Below are 12,802 nucleotides of genomic sequence, written 5' to 3'. Positions count from 1 at the left end.
TTCCGCGAATAAAAAATATATTTTCTTAAGTTTACGCCTGGGCCTAAACATGGCGTTATTTACAAAAACATCTAATTTAGAAGGCAAATGAAAAATATAGAATCGAAAGGGTCTGAATAGCTTAGTGGTAAGAGCAGTCGCCCGGAAAGCGAAAGACGCGGGTTCAATTCCCGCTTCAGCGACTTTTCGGACCTATATTTTTCTCGCCTATTTTTCCATTGGAAGTACGAGGTTAATTGATAATTAATCAAATGGAACTCAGTGATCTCAAACCAAGAGATACTGTTCCGAAAAATTAGAAATTAATTTTCGCGCTTGGCTCTAGTTGCCGACATCTAGAACATCAGATCACATTTATTTATTTATTATTTTATAATTATTTTAACTTTTATAACATATTTTTATATTAAAATTAAATTAGCAAATTAATGCTTTAATTAGTTGATTTCTGTCAAAAAATATTAATCAAGTTTAAACAAATCGAGGAATGACGCACAGTAGCGTGCGCTTGTGTTGTTCTAGTGTAGAAAAAAACATATAAATACAAATAGATTTTAGACAAAAAATACCAAATTTCTAATAATGTTTATTTAAATTAAGTCACCTTTCGCAAACTAAAAATTGGAATTATTTATTATTAATCTATCTTGATTATTATGTATGATTAAAATGTATAGTGTGTTAAAATTTTTAATACTTATTTGATTGATAATTTGAACAATATATTAAGCGTTTTTGTATGAAATACTTTTGATTGAGCCGTTGCATGAAATTTTAACAGCATTCCGTTAAACGTTTACTACACATGTCGCGTTCGACGTTAGCCAAGCGGTCCCAAATTATCACGAAAACAGCCTTGCGAGAAACATACGCTTCCAAGAAGAAGCAACCGTTTATTTCCGTGTTCATGACGTGTAGAGTCATGATAATCGTCGTAGACTTTAGAAACGGATTGCAATCTCACGCGGGAGAAGAACGGGACGGAAATAAGAGTAAGGGGAGTAAAGAGAACGAGAGAGGGTTGCGATGGAAAAATTTATACTCACCCAAACTTGCAGCTTGACTGGCAGCCACGCTGAGTGTACCCAGGCTACTGTGGGGATACGGGGACGGGGGTGGTGCCGAGGCTGGTGTGTGACCCCCGAAACCAGGCGCAGAACCCCCCCGGCCCAGAATAGCGTAAGCCGATGGCAAATGATGGGCACCCAAGCCATAACCACCCGGTATCCCGCCGAAAAGCGATGATGCCGCGCTGTCGCCTCGGGGCCAATATGCTAAAGTTAAAATCGGAGAAAATCAAATGTGTGTCTACGAATTTATCGTATTCTAAATGTGTGTATGTGCGCACGAATAATACTCGAGTCAACGATATTATCTCGAGAAGCCGCATTAATGTTTAAAGAGATATTTTGTACGAGAGCAAAATCGATAAGGGACAATAACAATATCGATTACACGATATATTGTTCGAAGTCGATTTGGGAGATTTAAAAAATATCTATTGTATAGCGAAAATCAATCCACAAAACAATCTAAACGGCACTGTAATCTCTATTCGCTATGACGCAAAGTCATTCGTGCTTTGTGAAATCCAATTTCATGTTATTCCATGTTATTCTCCATTCAATGATACTGATCCCTTCAATTTTGTCATATTGTGCGAACAGTGTGTGATAACTGTTCTGCACAGGTCGGTGCTCACATTGAAAGCCTAGTGTATAGTATTAATACTATCAAAGTCCTGCGGCGATTTGAGTAAATTAATTAATTACCTGGGAGCAATAGATGCCATTTGTTTATGTGATAATATGCCGCATGTTAGAGTAATAATTTATTATTGTATTCTATCGTGCACACACAACGAAATATATGTATATACACACACTCATATGTATGCACATACGTATATTCGCAGCAAAAATCATATATAAGGATCGAGGCACGTAAATACGCACGTAAGTCTTGCACGCGATAAATATTTTATTCATTGAGATGTGATTTCGTTACAAGTGCAACGTGAATGTTTATAAAGAGCATAGAAATGCATCGCGATAATTTTGCGAAATATTTCTCCGTCAACATAAAATATTTTAAACATTCGAAATAAAGCAAAAGTATACTCGCATTAAGCGCGAATAAATTCTCTGCATTTGTAATTATGTATTTTTACTTACAAATTAAATCTGCACAGAGGCACTAAAACATAAGTCAGCGCTTTCGTTCTTTTTAATAATCTCGTAATTAAACGCCCTCAAATCGCATTATCAACGTTAACTGTTATGCGCGTTGATAATAACGACAATGAAGTGCTTTACAACGCAAGAGCGGATAAGTGATGTAATTGAATAAATCGTGCATGCATGTTATAATTTTAGAAATTAAGTGCGCGTGTGTCTGTATAGACGCGATGGAAATAATTCACGTATGCCAAGAACTTGTTACGATAACATCAGACGTACAGATATTAACAAAAACTAACGATCATTCGAAATAACTTTATATGAGAGCTAAACTCGGTTAACATTCAAATAAAAATGTAAATTTCTTAACAGTATTTCTTTCTCTTTTTGCAACATCACAATTATCTTTAAAAAAAAAGAAAAAAGAAAGAAAATACAACGTTTCTCAGAGAAAGACTTCCAAAAATTATTTCTATTGTTTAACAAATTTATCAAAGCATCATTGCGTAAACTTTTGTTCCATAAATTCCGATTTAATGGAAGAATTATCGCGAAAAGAAGGAAATTTTCGATCTCGGGGATATTAATTTTGCGGAAAGCAGTACTCGAACATTCGCGTCGCATTTATATAATTTATTGTTGCGAATGCCGGCGCAAATGTACCGTTGATTTTCTACGAGTGCGACGGCCTTGAGTAAGGCCGTGGCATTGAAATCCGAGCGGCGCTTTAATTTATACCGGTCGTTGAACTCTCCGCACTCCGGCTTATACGACTGCTTCACCCAGTGAACAGCCGCATAATAGTTTACCTGCATACACATGTGTTTACAATGCATTGCGTATGTAAATACGAAGACACGAGAGCGGGATCAAAGTTTCATTCGTCGATCGATTTTCTTTGGACGATTTCGTGAAAATGTGAAAGCCGCGAACAAAGACGTTCGACATTTTCATACGAAACGCTACCGATTTCTCTTTCTTCGACGGAGCATTTGTAGTCGGGCCGTAAATAGTACATAAATCGCCGATCCACAGAATTTTAAATTGGCGCAGCGCCAAACAATGCGAATGTTTTAAGGGACTTGACCGTGCGAAAATAAAAGTATAAATATATTTAAAAAAGTATCAATCGATAATCGTAAATTCTCCCTCCTTTGAGCTTTAATCGAGATTCATAATTTCACCGTCAATTTCCTGAAAGCTAGAATATGGTTCACGTCTCTTTCAGCCTTTGACCTCGATTGTCGGCGACGACCCTATATATAGCACAATTTTCTTTCCTTAATGACTTAACGACGAGCGGAAAGTCGTATCGTGCCTTCCTCTTTAATCTACATGCTTTAACGACAATCCATTATTCGAATAACCGACAACCGACCAACGCATTAACCGTGGCCGCCATTTTTAGGCGTATATGTATATCGTTTGATGTAACGTTGCCGTGCCAGGACTCGTAAAGACAGCCGATAAAATACGCTCGTTGGAAAAGGAGCGGCGGGCGTATGTTTGTGTATATTTTCCGTCGTTATTTTTCCATTTGACGTGAAGCGACGTTAACACATATTCATGCGGTGGTGACATGTGACCTATATCATTTGATGGAAATTACATCTATCGAGATAGTATAGTATAAAGGGTATGGCGTGTACAAAATGCCGAGTTTTGAACAAATCGATACATCGAAAATTTCGTCTAGATTGTCGTAATCATATTGATATCGCGCATGCAAAAGAAATATGAGATACGAGAAACGTATAAGATTAACAAGCATTAGTCAATTAAACACTCGAAAGATACTTCTACATTGAACTTGTTATGTATAGTTATACACTTGTCACTTATAATCTATCTCCTTGAATTTATGAGAGAAGTCTCGATATCCCTCCGTAGTATTTCCAACTATAGAATGTTTATCATAAAGAGCGCAATTATTTATAGATTAAATTGCAATAAATTTAAATTTGCATAATCTCATAGATTTTCACAGTCATAAATTTTCATGCTGAAAATCTCTCGTTAAACTGATAACTTGTAAATATTATCTCTACCGCTTTAGCACGTTTAATTATGTGTAATTCATATACTGGATCTAAATATCAATGAATTAATATCATAAACGTAAATTATGTCGGATTATTACGACGATATTGTTTTTCATTTTCTACACGACTGTAAAACTCTAAAGAGATAATATAATTATAGTATTGCCTTATATATTATAAAGATTGCACACGTAAAGTATTACGTACACACAAGTACTTCTAAACTATCAATTATCTTAACATGGTTTATATTTTGTTATAATCGATAGTCATCTATGTCCACATAAGGTTAATTAGAATATCACGATGATCGACAAGCTTGATGATATAATGACTCACGTCTTCATATATTTAATGAGATACAAAATATGGCTGTCGGATTACGAGTTTCACGTGTCTCTAACACAAAAGAAGGTCTTTAATCTTATGGTGGTTGCAATATAATCAAATGCTGAACGTTGACGTTAATTTTATCGCGATACATACCTCGAAAGTGCAATAAATAAGGAACTAAAATATTTTATTTGTTACTCTAAAAAGTCAAATAATTGTTATCGCCTTATAATAATCATTATTAAGAAAAATTACTATCTTTTATTATTTATAAAATTATCTATTATTCTAAAATAAAAAATTATAAAGTTTTTCATGATTCTTCATTAAATTAAAAATTTAAATGTCAAAGTTAGTTTTGCGACGATTCGTAAACTAATTGTTGCTACTTTTTTAATCTTAAAAAGAGTAGAATAAATATTCATAAATTTATTTAACATATAGAATATAATATAAAATAAATAGTATAAACTATGTTATAGGATAATTAATGGATCAAATCTCATCTAACCGATACTTATATATGACGCGATTAAAATAAATATTCTTAAAATAATATTTAAAAATCGGGAAGTTAATTATGCATTAATCATGAATCAATGAATGAATTGTATTAACACTGCATGAAAACATATGAGAATTGAACATTAACAATACGCCCAGAATACGAACCATTATTTCTGCATGAAATTGCACTACACTTTACTCGTCCGCAACTTTTCTTTCCCATTACGACGTCGGTTTAACATCGCCCGAAAATAATCCACGGTTTCACATCGCGATGCAACAATCGAATGCAACAATGCGCACGAGTTGTCTGAAATATTTTCCTCAAAAATTTTACGTCATATAATATCATTTTATCTCAGAAATTCGACAAATACACCATTCGCGTGTGTGTTGCGTGATTAATTCTCACACATCTGAAAATATCTCCGCGTGATAATAATGGATTAATCTGTCCCTCTCCGAATTCACTCGGCGAAGATGCGTCAAGTCCGGCGAAACGAAACGCAACGAAGGGAGAGAGAGAGAGAGAGAGTTTCGGCGCCGATTGCTCCTCTCGTAATCCCTAATCCGGTCGCCAGCCACGCGCGGACGAAACGGTCGTCGGAAATGCAGATAAGCCGAAACGCGGCGGCAAGTCGACGTATCTCAGGCCGCGGCGATGCGTCACGTCTATCGATTTGTGATTAAGCATTCGTACGCGAGCGGCATAGAGGGGATCACGGAGGAACACAAGAGAGGGGAAGAAGGGGAAAAGGAGGAGGTGATGTGTAGACGACGTCGGTGGCAAGCGCGTACAAGAGAGAGAAAGAGAGAAAATGTGTGTGTGTGTGTGTGTGTGTGAGTGAGAAAGACAGAATCCTGTGGTGGGGTCATCGTCGTTCGTCCGGTTGGCACACGTCATCGTTAGCTGCCGCCGCCGCTGTCGTCGTCGTCGTCGTCGTCGTTGTGTTCGTTTGAACGCGTCGCGACGCTAATTTCCTGTTTTTCGTGCCGCGCTAATAAAGTACTCTCCCTCGCATTGTTTCCCGCTAATCGACGGGCTCGAGAGCTTCGAGCAACCGTACTCGGCGCACTTTAACCGATCAATGGACGCGGATCGGTTGCACTCTTGCAAAAACCGTGACCGCTTTGACCTTTTGGTTTTCTTTCTCTCTCTCTTTCTCTCTTTTTCTGCCGCACATTTTCTTTTGAAACTGATATTTCTGGAAATGCAGAAAAAATATCTTTGTCTCTTTAAATCCATAAATCTATTATAATTGAAGAAAATGTCTCTTTTCTCTCTTGCTTTATATTAATTTTACGCCTATAAAGAGACCGCATTAAATTGCATTTTATATATTTATTTTTTAAAAGATTAAATGTCTCATAAAAAATTATTTTCTGTGGAGCTTATTTTCTATTTATAGAGGGCTGTTAGTTTGTTCAAATCATTGAGTTAAAAATTACATGTCTCTGTGATATGAAAATAAAAGTATAAAAAAAATTTTTCTTGAAAAATTTTTAAAGGATGCATTGAATTGCATTAGGAAACTTTTCCAAGTCCCGATGACTTTTGCGCGCTTTGCGCTCTGTCGACACTTCGTTCACAAGTTTCAAGGTAACGTTACCAAGGAAAACATTGCTTTTGTTTTCTTTCACAATGCATCGTTATTCAGTGATGAATTAAAACGATATATATTCTCGAGAAAAAAAAATCGAGATTAATGAAGAGCTAATTGATACGAGAAATTATTTATTTCGCGTATATCGTGTTTCTTAAAATTTGTTTTCTGTTACTATAACATTACATATATCTTGTCAAAATTTGTAATTACTAGAACAACTCAAGCGCGCGTCATTCTCGGTTTTGTATTTAAAAAAATTATATTTAAAAAAAAATAATATAAAGTTTATTTAAACTCGATTAATATTTTTTTACAGAAATCAGTTGATTAAAGCGTTAATTTACTAATTAAATTTTTAAATATAAATGTTATAAAAAAATTAAAATAGTAATACATTGTAAATAATATGTTATAATACACCTTATTTTCGATTAATTTTTGACAGAAATCAGCTGATAACTGTCAAAAATATTAATCGAGTTTAAAGTATTATAACATATTATTTAAAATATATTATATTATTTTAATTTTTATAACATATTATTTTAAAAATTAATTAGCAAATTAACGCTTTAATCAGTTGATTTCTGTCAAAAAATATTAATAAAGCGAAAATTTGCTAATTAAATATAGCTTACATATTTATATTTATATTGTGTATGTTATAATTTGCTAATTAAATTTTAAAATAATAATATGGTAAAAGTTATAAAATAGTAATATGTTGTAAATAATATGTTATAATACCTTATTCTCGATTAATATTTTTTCTTTCTAAAGCTATATCTTTTCGAACGAATCTCCTTCGAGTTTTAATTAATTATTATTAAGTCATGTATATAGTATCGCGCGCGCGCTATTAGAATGAAGTTGCCGATGTTTGTAGCTTCGGCCATTACCGAAACACCGCGAGTATCAGGCAGTTGGAGCTGCGTCCCGTTGTGATTAATTAGTAAGCATAATCGTTAGAAACGATTTCTAACCTTTGTATTGTAATATTTATCAATCGCATATCATAATTTCAACGTTAATATGTAGTCGTAATTGTTCGAAACGCATATTTCGCGAAAAATTGGATGCAAAATCTCTTGCCAACATAACCCAACTTAATCTGTTTTCGCGCGCGCGAATGTGTTGCGATCTGTGGATATATCTATCGTTAATTCTAGCTTACATATTTATATTGTGTATGTTATAATGCGAAATAATAAGATTATTCTAATATATGTATGTATTTTATTTGTTACAGGTAGCATTGCGATTCACGCGTCGTGTCGGGAGTGCCGTGTAAAGTTTCACGTGTCGGGAGTGCCGTGTAAAGTATCGGGCGATCGTAATTATTCGTGTTTTCGCGAGTGCTGTGAGTGCTACCATGAACTAAGAGAGGAGGAGGAGGCCCGGGAAGGCATCGGGCGACATCGAGGCAACTATGAGGTATGCAAAATAAAACATTTTTTCTAAACTGCATTGCTTATGAGATATTCGACACACACTATTCGACACAATTATGTATATACATAATTTGAATATTTTGTTTTCAGATCAATGTATGCTGTGTACTACACTCCGCTATTGTACGTATCGGTGAGTGAGAAATTGTTTATTTTATAACATTTTTCTATAGCGGTAATATGAAGGTGTGTATAATATGTTGAAAATATTAAAATAGTAACATTTTAAAATAATATGGTATATAATAGGTATCTTATTCGCGATCAATTTTTGACAACAATCAGCAGTAATTGTCAAAAATATTAATCGAATTTTAAATATATATTATAACATCTCTTTCTAAAAAGGCATATGTTAAGTCGATTCTCGCAAGTATTGTTGCATCTTTTCCGTGATGCTGATTGACTGTTTCGATTCGTACTGTGCGTTATATTCGTAGCATCGAGAGGCTGTCGTCGCGAGGGTTAGTAGTGTAACAATTTGTTCAAAATAAAATTAAATAAAATAATATGTTTTAAATAATATGTTATAATACTTTATCCGCGATTAATATTTTTTGACAGAAATCAGCTGATAACTGTCAAAAATATTAATCGAGTTTAAAGTATTATAATATATTATTTAAAACTAATATCATTATTTTATTTAATTTTATTTTGAATAAACTGTCAAACTGTTAACCCTCGCAACGATAGCCTCTCGATGCTACGAATATAACGCACAACGCGAATCTTGACAGCCAATGAGCATCGCGGAAAAACGACAACAATAAACTTCGATATATGCGAGTATCAACTTTACATATCTTTTTTAGAAAAGGAACATTTTATGAAACAAAATTTTGGTAGAGAATCATTGATCTGCCGTAACAAAAGCAAGGTAGAAAGGACGATCGATGGTGAATATGTCTCGATAAATTTAAACATATGGTCCTGGCAGTACGTTTATCTGCGGATATATCAGATGCCATAGTAAATTTAGCTCCTGCCAATCCAAACCGAGAATGTCCAACCGGTAAATCATTGACATCCCGTAGCTTAAATCGGAATTGTCCGTCCGAAAAAAAAAAAAACATCAACGTTCTATTTTTGATAAAACTGTGGCGACAACTTTTTCTGTATCGTATTATACAGTGTCTACATATAAATAAAATTAAACCAGAAGCGTTTTTTTATTCCTTTTTCATTGCTTTTATGAAGCTGCAATATATACATTTTATGAAAGTTTGATAAGCGTGTCAATTGGTTTAAATTCGCTTCAAATTCAATAAAATAAAGTGTGTCATCTGTTAATAGAAAATAATTGCGATAATATACATCAGTAAAGAATCGAGTCGACATTAAAGATACAAATGCGCGTTTTATTTGAAATCTTACGAATCTTAACTTAGGACTTCATCCAATTATTGTCCCAATTGTTCGTCTAGATTAGATTAGCACACATCCGATGTGCATATCTATTATATAATTATCAAATATACTTTGTAAATTTACTCGAAATTGTCTAAAGCATACATTGAGATAATAATACCGATTTTAGCGCGTATAATAAAATTGAAATGGGTTTTCGCTGTAAGGGCTCGACAATTTCAGCTGCGCTTATCGCAGCGGAAACAGGCGACGAGACAGACAAGACGAACCAAGACAGGATGTCTCGCAGGAGGAAACGCGTCTTAACATGCGGCGAGATATACGCATATAGCGGCACACATATCATCCTGCGAGACCGACCAGCAGCAACAAAACACGCTCCGTGTGCCGCCGGGCTTTAAGCGAGATGAAACGAGATGAGAGCACCGGCGCGCGCTCGTTGCTGCTGCAGCATCTCGGTCGCTCTCGGGAGAGAAGCGTGTTCGTTCGGTCCGTGAGCCGGGAAAATGGCCGTGTTATTAAATCGATCGGTGCTCCGGCCAGTGGAGAGGGATCGGGAGAGCCGGGCCTGGGGTTTAGGGCGAGGTGGAGAAGACGCGGGACGATCGACGGTGCGTATTTTATATATATATATATATATATATATATATATATATATATATATATGTACGCGAGGCTGATGAGCGCGCGCGGTCGCCGACCAACGGTAGGAAGGGACCGAGGGATTACGAGTGGCCCTTGCTCGCCCCGGAGAGAGAAGCAGACTTGCGTACACCGGTACACTTTTGGCGTTCGCTCGCACACGGCGAAAGCGAGCAAGACGAGCGAAGCGAAAAACACGGAACGAGGGCTTCGCCGATGCGGAAGAGATTGACGCTGTTTCAACGATTCTTGGACTTCTCGTTTCGTTATCGAGGAATCGTTAACTCTTCGTTGTGTAACTTCGGAGTAATAACACGCGGATGTGTATGTTTTTTTAAATTAATCTCGTAATTGGTGTTTATACGGCTGCATCTTTTGTTTTTCCGAAAGGGAGACATTCTGGATGATTTATTTTATATAGGATCAATAAAATTTTTAATTTAATTTAACTTTTTATATTTAATTGCAGAATCAATATATATTATTCTAATTATCTAATAAATTTTGATGACAGCAAAGATTTTTCACACAAAAATCATCTATCGCTTCAGTTGCATCGTCGATTTCTCTTCCCCGAAATCTGTTTATTTTTGACGTTTGATCGTTGTCAATGATATCGCAATTTTCCGCAATTAAAGTGCGGTACAGAAATGCGCGCCCTAATTTCTAGGCAGCGAACGCGTCGTCGAGATCGAAAATGCCCAAGCCTTGCTACACGATTATCGCGGAAAGAGCGCAACGTAACTACTCGCCGCTATTTTAGGGGCGCAGAATATACGGCTGGAATTTTTTTTGGTACCCGACGACAGAAACGTGCCAGGAAGAAAATAGCCCGAACTAACGGCGCGAATCTTGCGGCCCGGAAAGACGATGCGACAGTGAGCAGCTTCCACGAAAACGAACGTGTAGGCAGTTGCCTACGCGAGCACATGTGTGTTAAGAATAACAATTAAATATGCTGTGTAGACGATGCAAAATCCTCGAGCGGCATTTTTATCACCAAAACATGTCAGTCATTTAATCTTAATTGAATAACTTTTTGCTACTAGAATGACGAAAATTAAATGCTATTTTCATATTAAAGAAATAAAAAGAACGGTGACACTATCAATCAAATATAAGAAAAAAAATATTCGACAAAATTTGACTAATAAAATTATGTAGCATCGAGCCAAAGTCAGTGGAAATTATTTTGAGGAAGCACAAAAGAGATTAATGTTAAAATTTGTTCCGCGCTATGTCGATACTGACCTCAGAGAACACCGCATTCATTGTTTCTCGATTAAACTCGCTATTATTCGCGCGGTGCCAGATCGTATACGACAAAAAAAAATCGTGCAATTTATCAGTCATAAATTTTTCCGCGAGCAAATGTTAGAATCGTACGTGTTTTCAGCTCGTAATTTTCCAGCCGTAATTCACGGTTGGAAGACCAAAGGGTTATAAGTCGCAAACTCGCGCGAAAGTACTGGTCTTATGAAATAAACTGTTGCCAGCATCTGTGCGCGAATGGAATAAATTCACTCGGAATCTCGCCGGTTGTCTCGAATTCCGTTCTCCTCCGATATGTACACATAAAATTCAACACACTTATGATAGAAATAAATTATTCGTTGGCGCGATGTACTCCTTGATGAAATAAACACCAAACTCGAGATAATTAATAATACACAATAAAAGAAAATTTATGAACTTCTGTATTAATGTAAAGTGATTCGATATAAACATGTTACTCTAATATTTTTATGGTGATTAAAAACGATATTAATAAGTGAAACAGAAATTATCTCAAAAATTGAAAATTTCATAAAATATTTATATATTTAAAAGTCAGATATGTATTTAAAAAATTAAATAAAATATGTAGGATTAATTCTCTAACCGTCACATTCAGCGAAACATGAAGATACTATTGGATTTAATATTGGTCAGCTCATTCATTAAGCAAGATGCAGTATAATTTATCCATTCCGAGCGCGCGTAACGAGTTTTCACCGCAAACGCGCGGCACAAAATATCACGCCTCTAGTAGTGCATTATTTCGCGCGTCATGAGCAAAATCCGCTTTGCTGAACAAGGTCTTGATAAACCGTTCCCGTCCCCAATTATGGCCTTTAAAACAACCCCTCGGCTACACGCGTCCATGGAGTTAAAAAATTAATAAAAAAAAAATAATAATATTCAATAGCAAGACCTCGCTAATCAACTCTGTCATCGTACGTTACGTTAATCGCGTTTGCGTCGGATAAAAATTTGCAAACTTTACTCTACGCAGCTCGGGCTATTATTTTCAAAGTCGACCGGGATCCCAAACTGCTCCATGTTAAATTCCTTCGCGCTTCGCATTGCGCGCAAGTTTATCGCGTTACGTATATTACTTGCCGCCGTTTCACGTTTACAACTATGTGTAGCACGTAACTGTAACTCGTATAATATAATTTACAGTGAAGCGGAACGCATTTTCCGTCTATCGGTCGCCGTGCTCGTAACAAGTTACGGCGAGCAATCAGGCGACATCAAACACGGTAAATCCGCGGTACCGAATCCCGTTTCTACCCCTCGAAGTTCGGAAAGAGAGGTGCTTTGACATCGGGGAAAAAGTCGCAATTACTCGCGCTCGACCTAATACAAAGTCGATACGAGAAAATCCGAGAGGCCGTGGTCCTTCC

At 36.0% G+C, this 12,802-nt stretch overlaps 1 protein-coding gene across 16 annotated transcripts in view; it reads right to left on the bottom strand.

The window, feature by feature from the left end:
- LOC145943054 (bromodomain adjacent to zinc finger domain protein 2B) overlaps positions 1-12,802 on the bottom strand; it is a 154,983-nt gene that overhangs the window by 26,334 nt on the left and 115,847 nt on the right. For all 16 annotated transcript variants that reach the window (XM_083050274.1, XM_083050271.1, XM_083050267.1 and 13 more), the window contains one exon: positions 1,047-1,274. In XM_083050274.1, coding sequence (XP_082906400.1) covers positions 1,047-1,274 — 228 coding nt within the window. The remainder of the gene's footprint in view (positions 1-1,046; positions 1,275-12,802) is intronic.

The sequence above is a fragment of the Prenolepis imparis genome, unplaced genomic scaffold (assembly GCF_030444845.1).
Source record: "Prenolepis imparis isolate NDT839.2.m4 unplaced genomic scaffold, iyPreImpa1.0 SCAF_11, whole genome shotgun sequence".
NCBI classification, from domain to species: Eukaryota; Metazoa; Arthropoda; class Insecta; order Hymenoptera; family Formicidae; genus Prenolepis; species Prenolepis imparis.
This window is presented reverse-complemented; position numbering and strand designations above follow the sequence as displayed.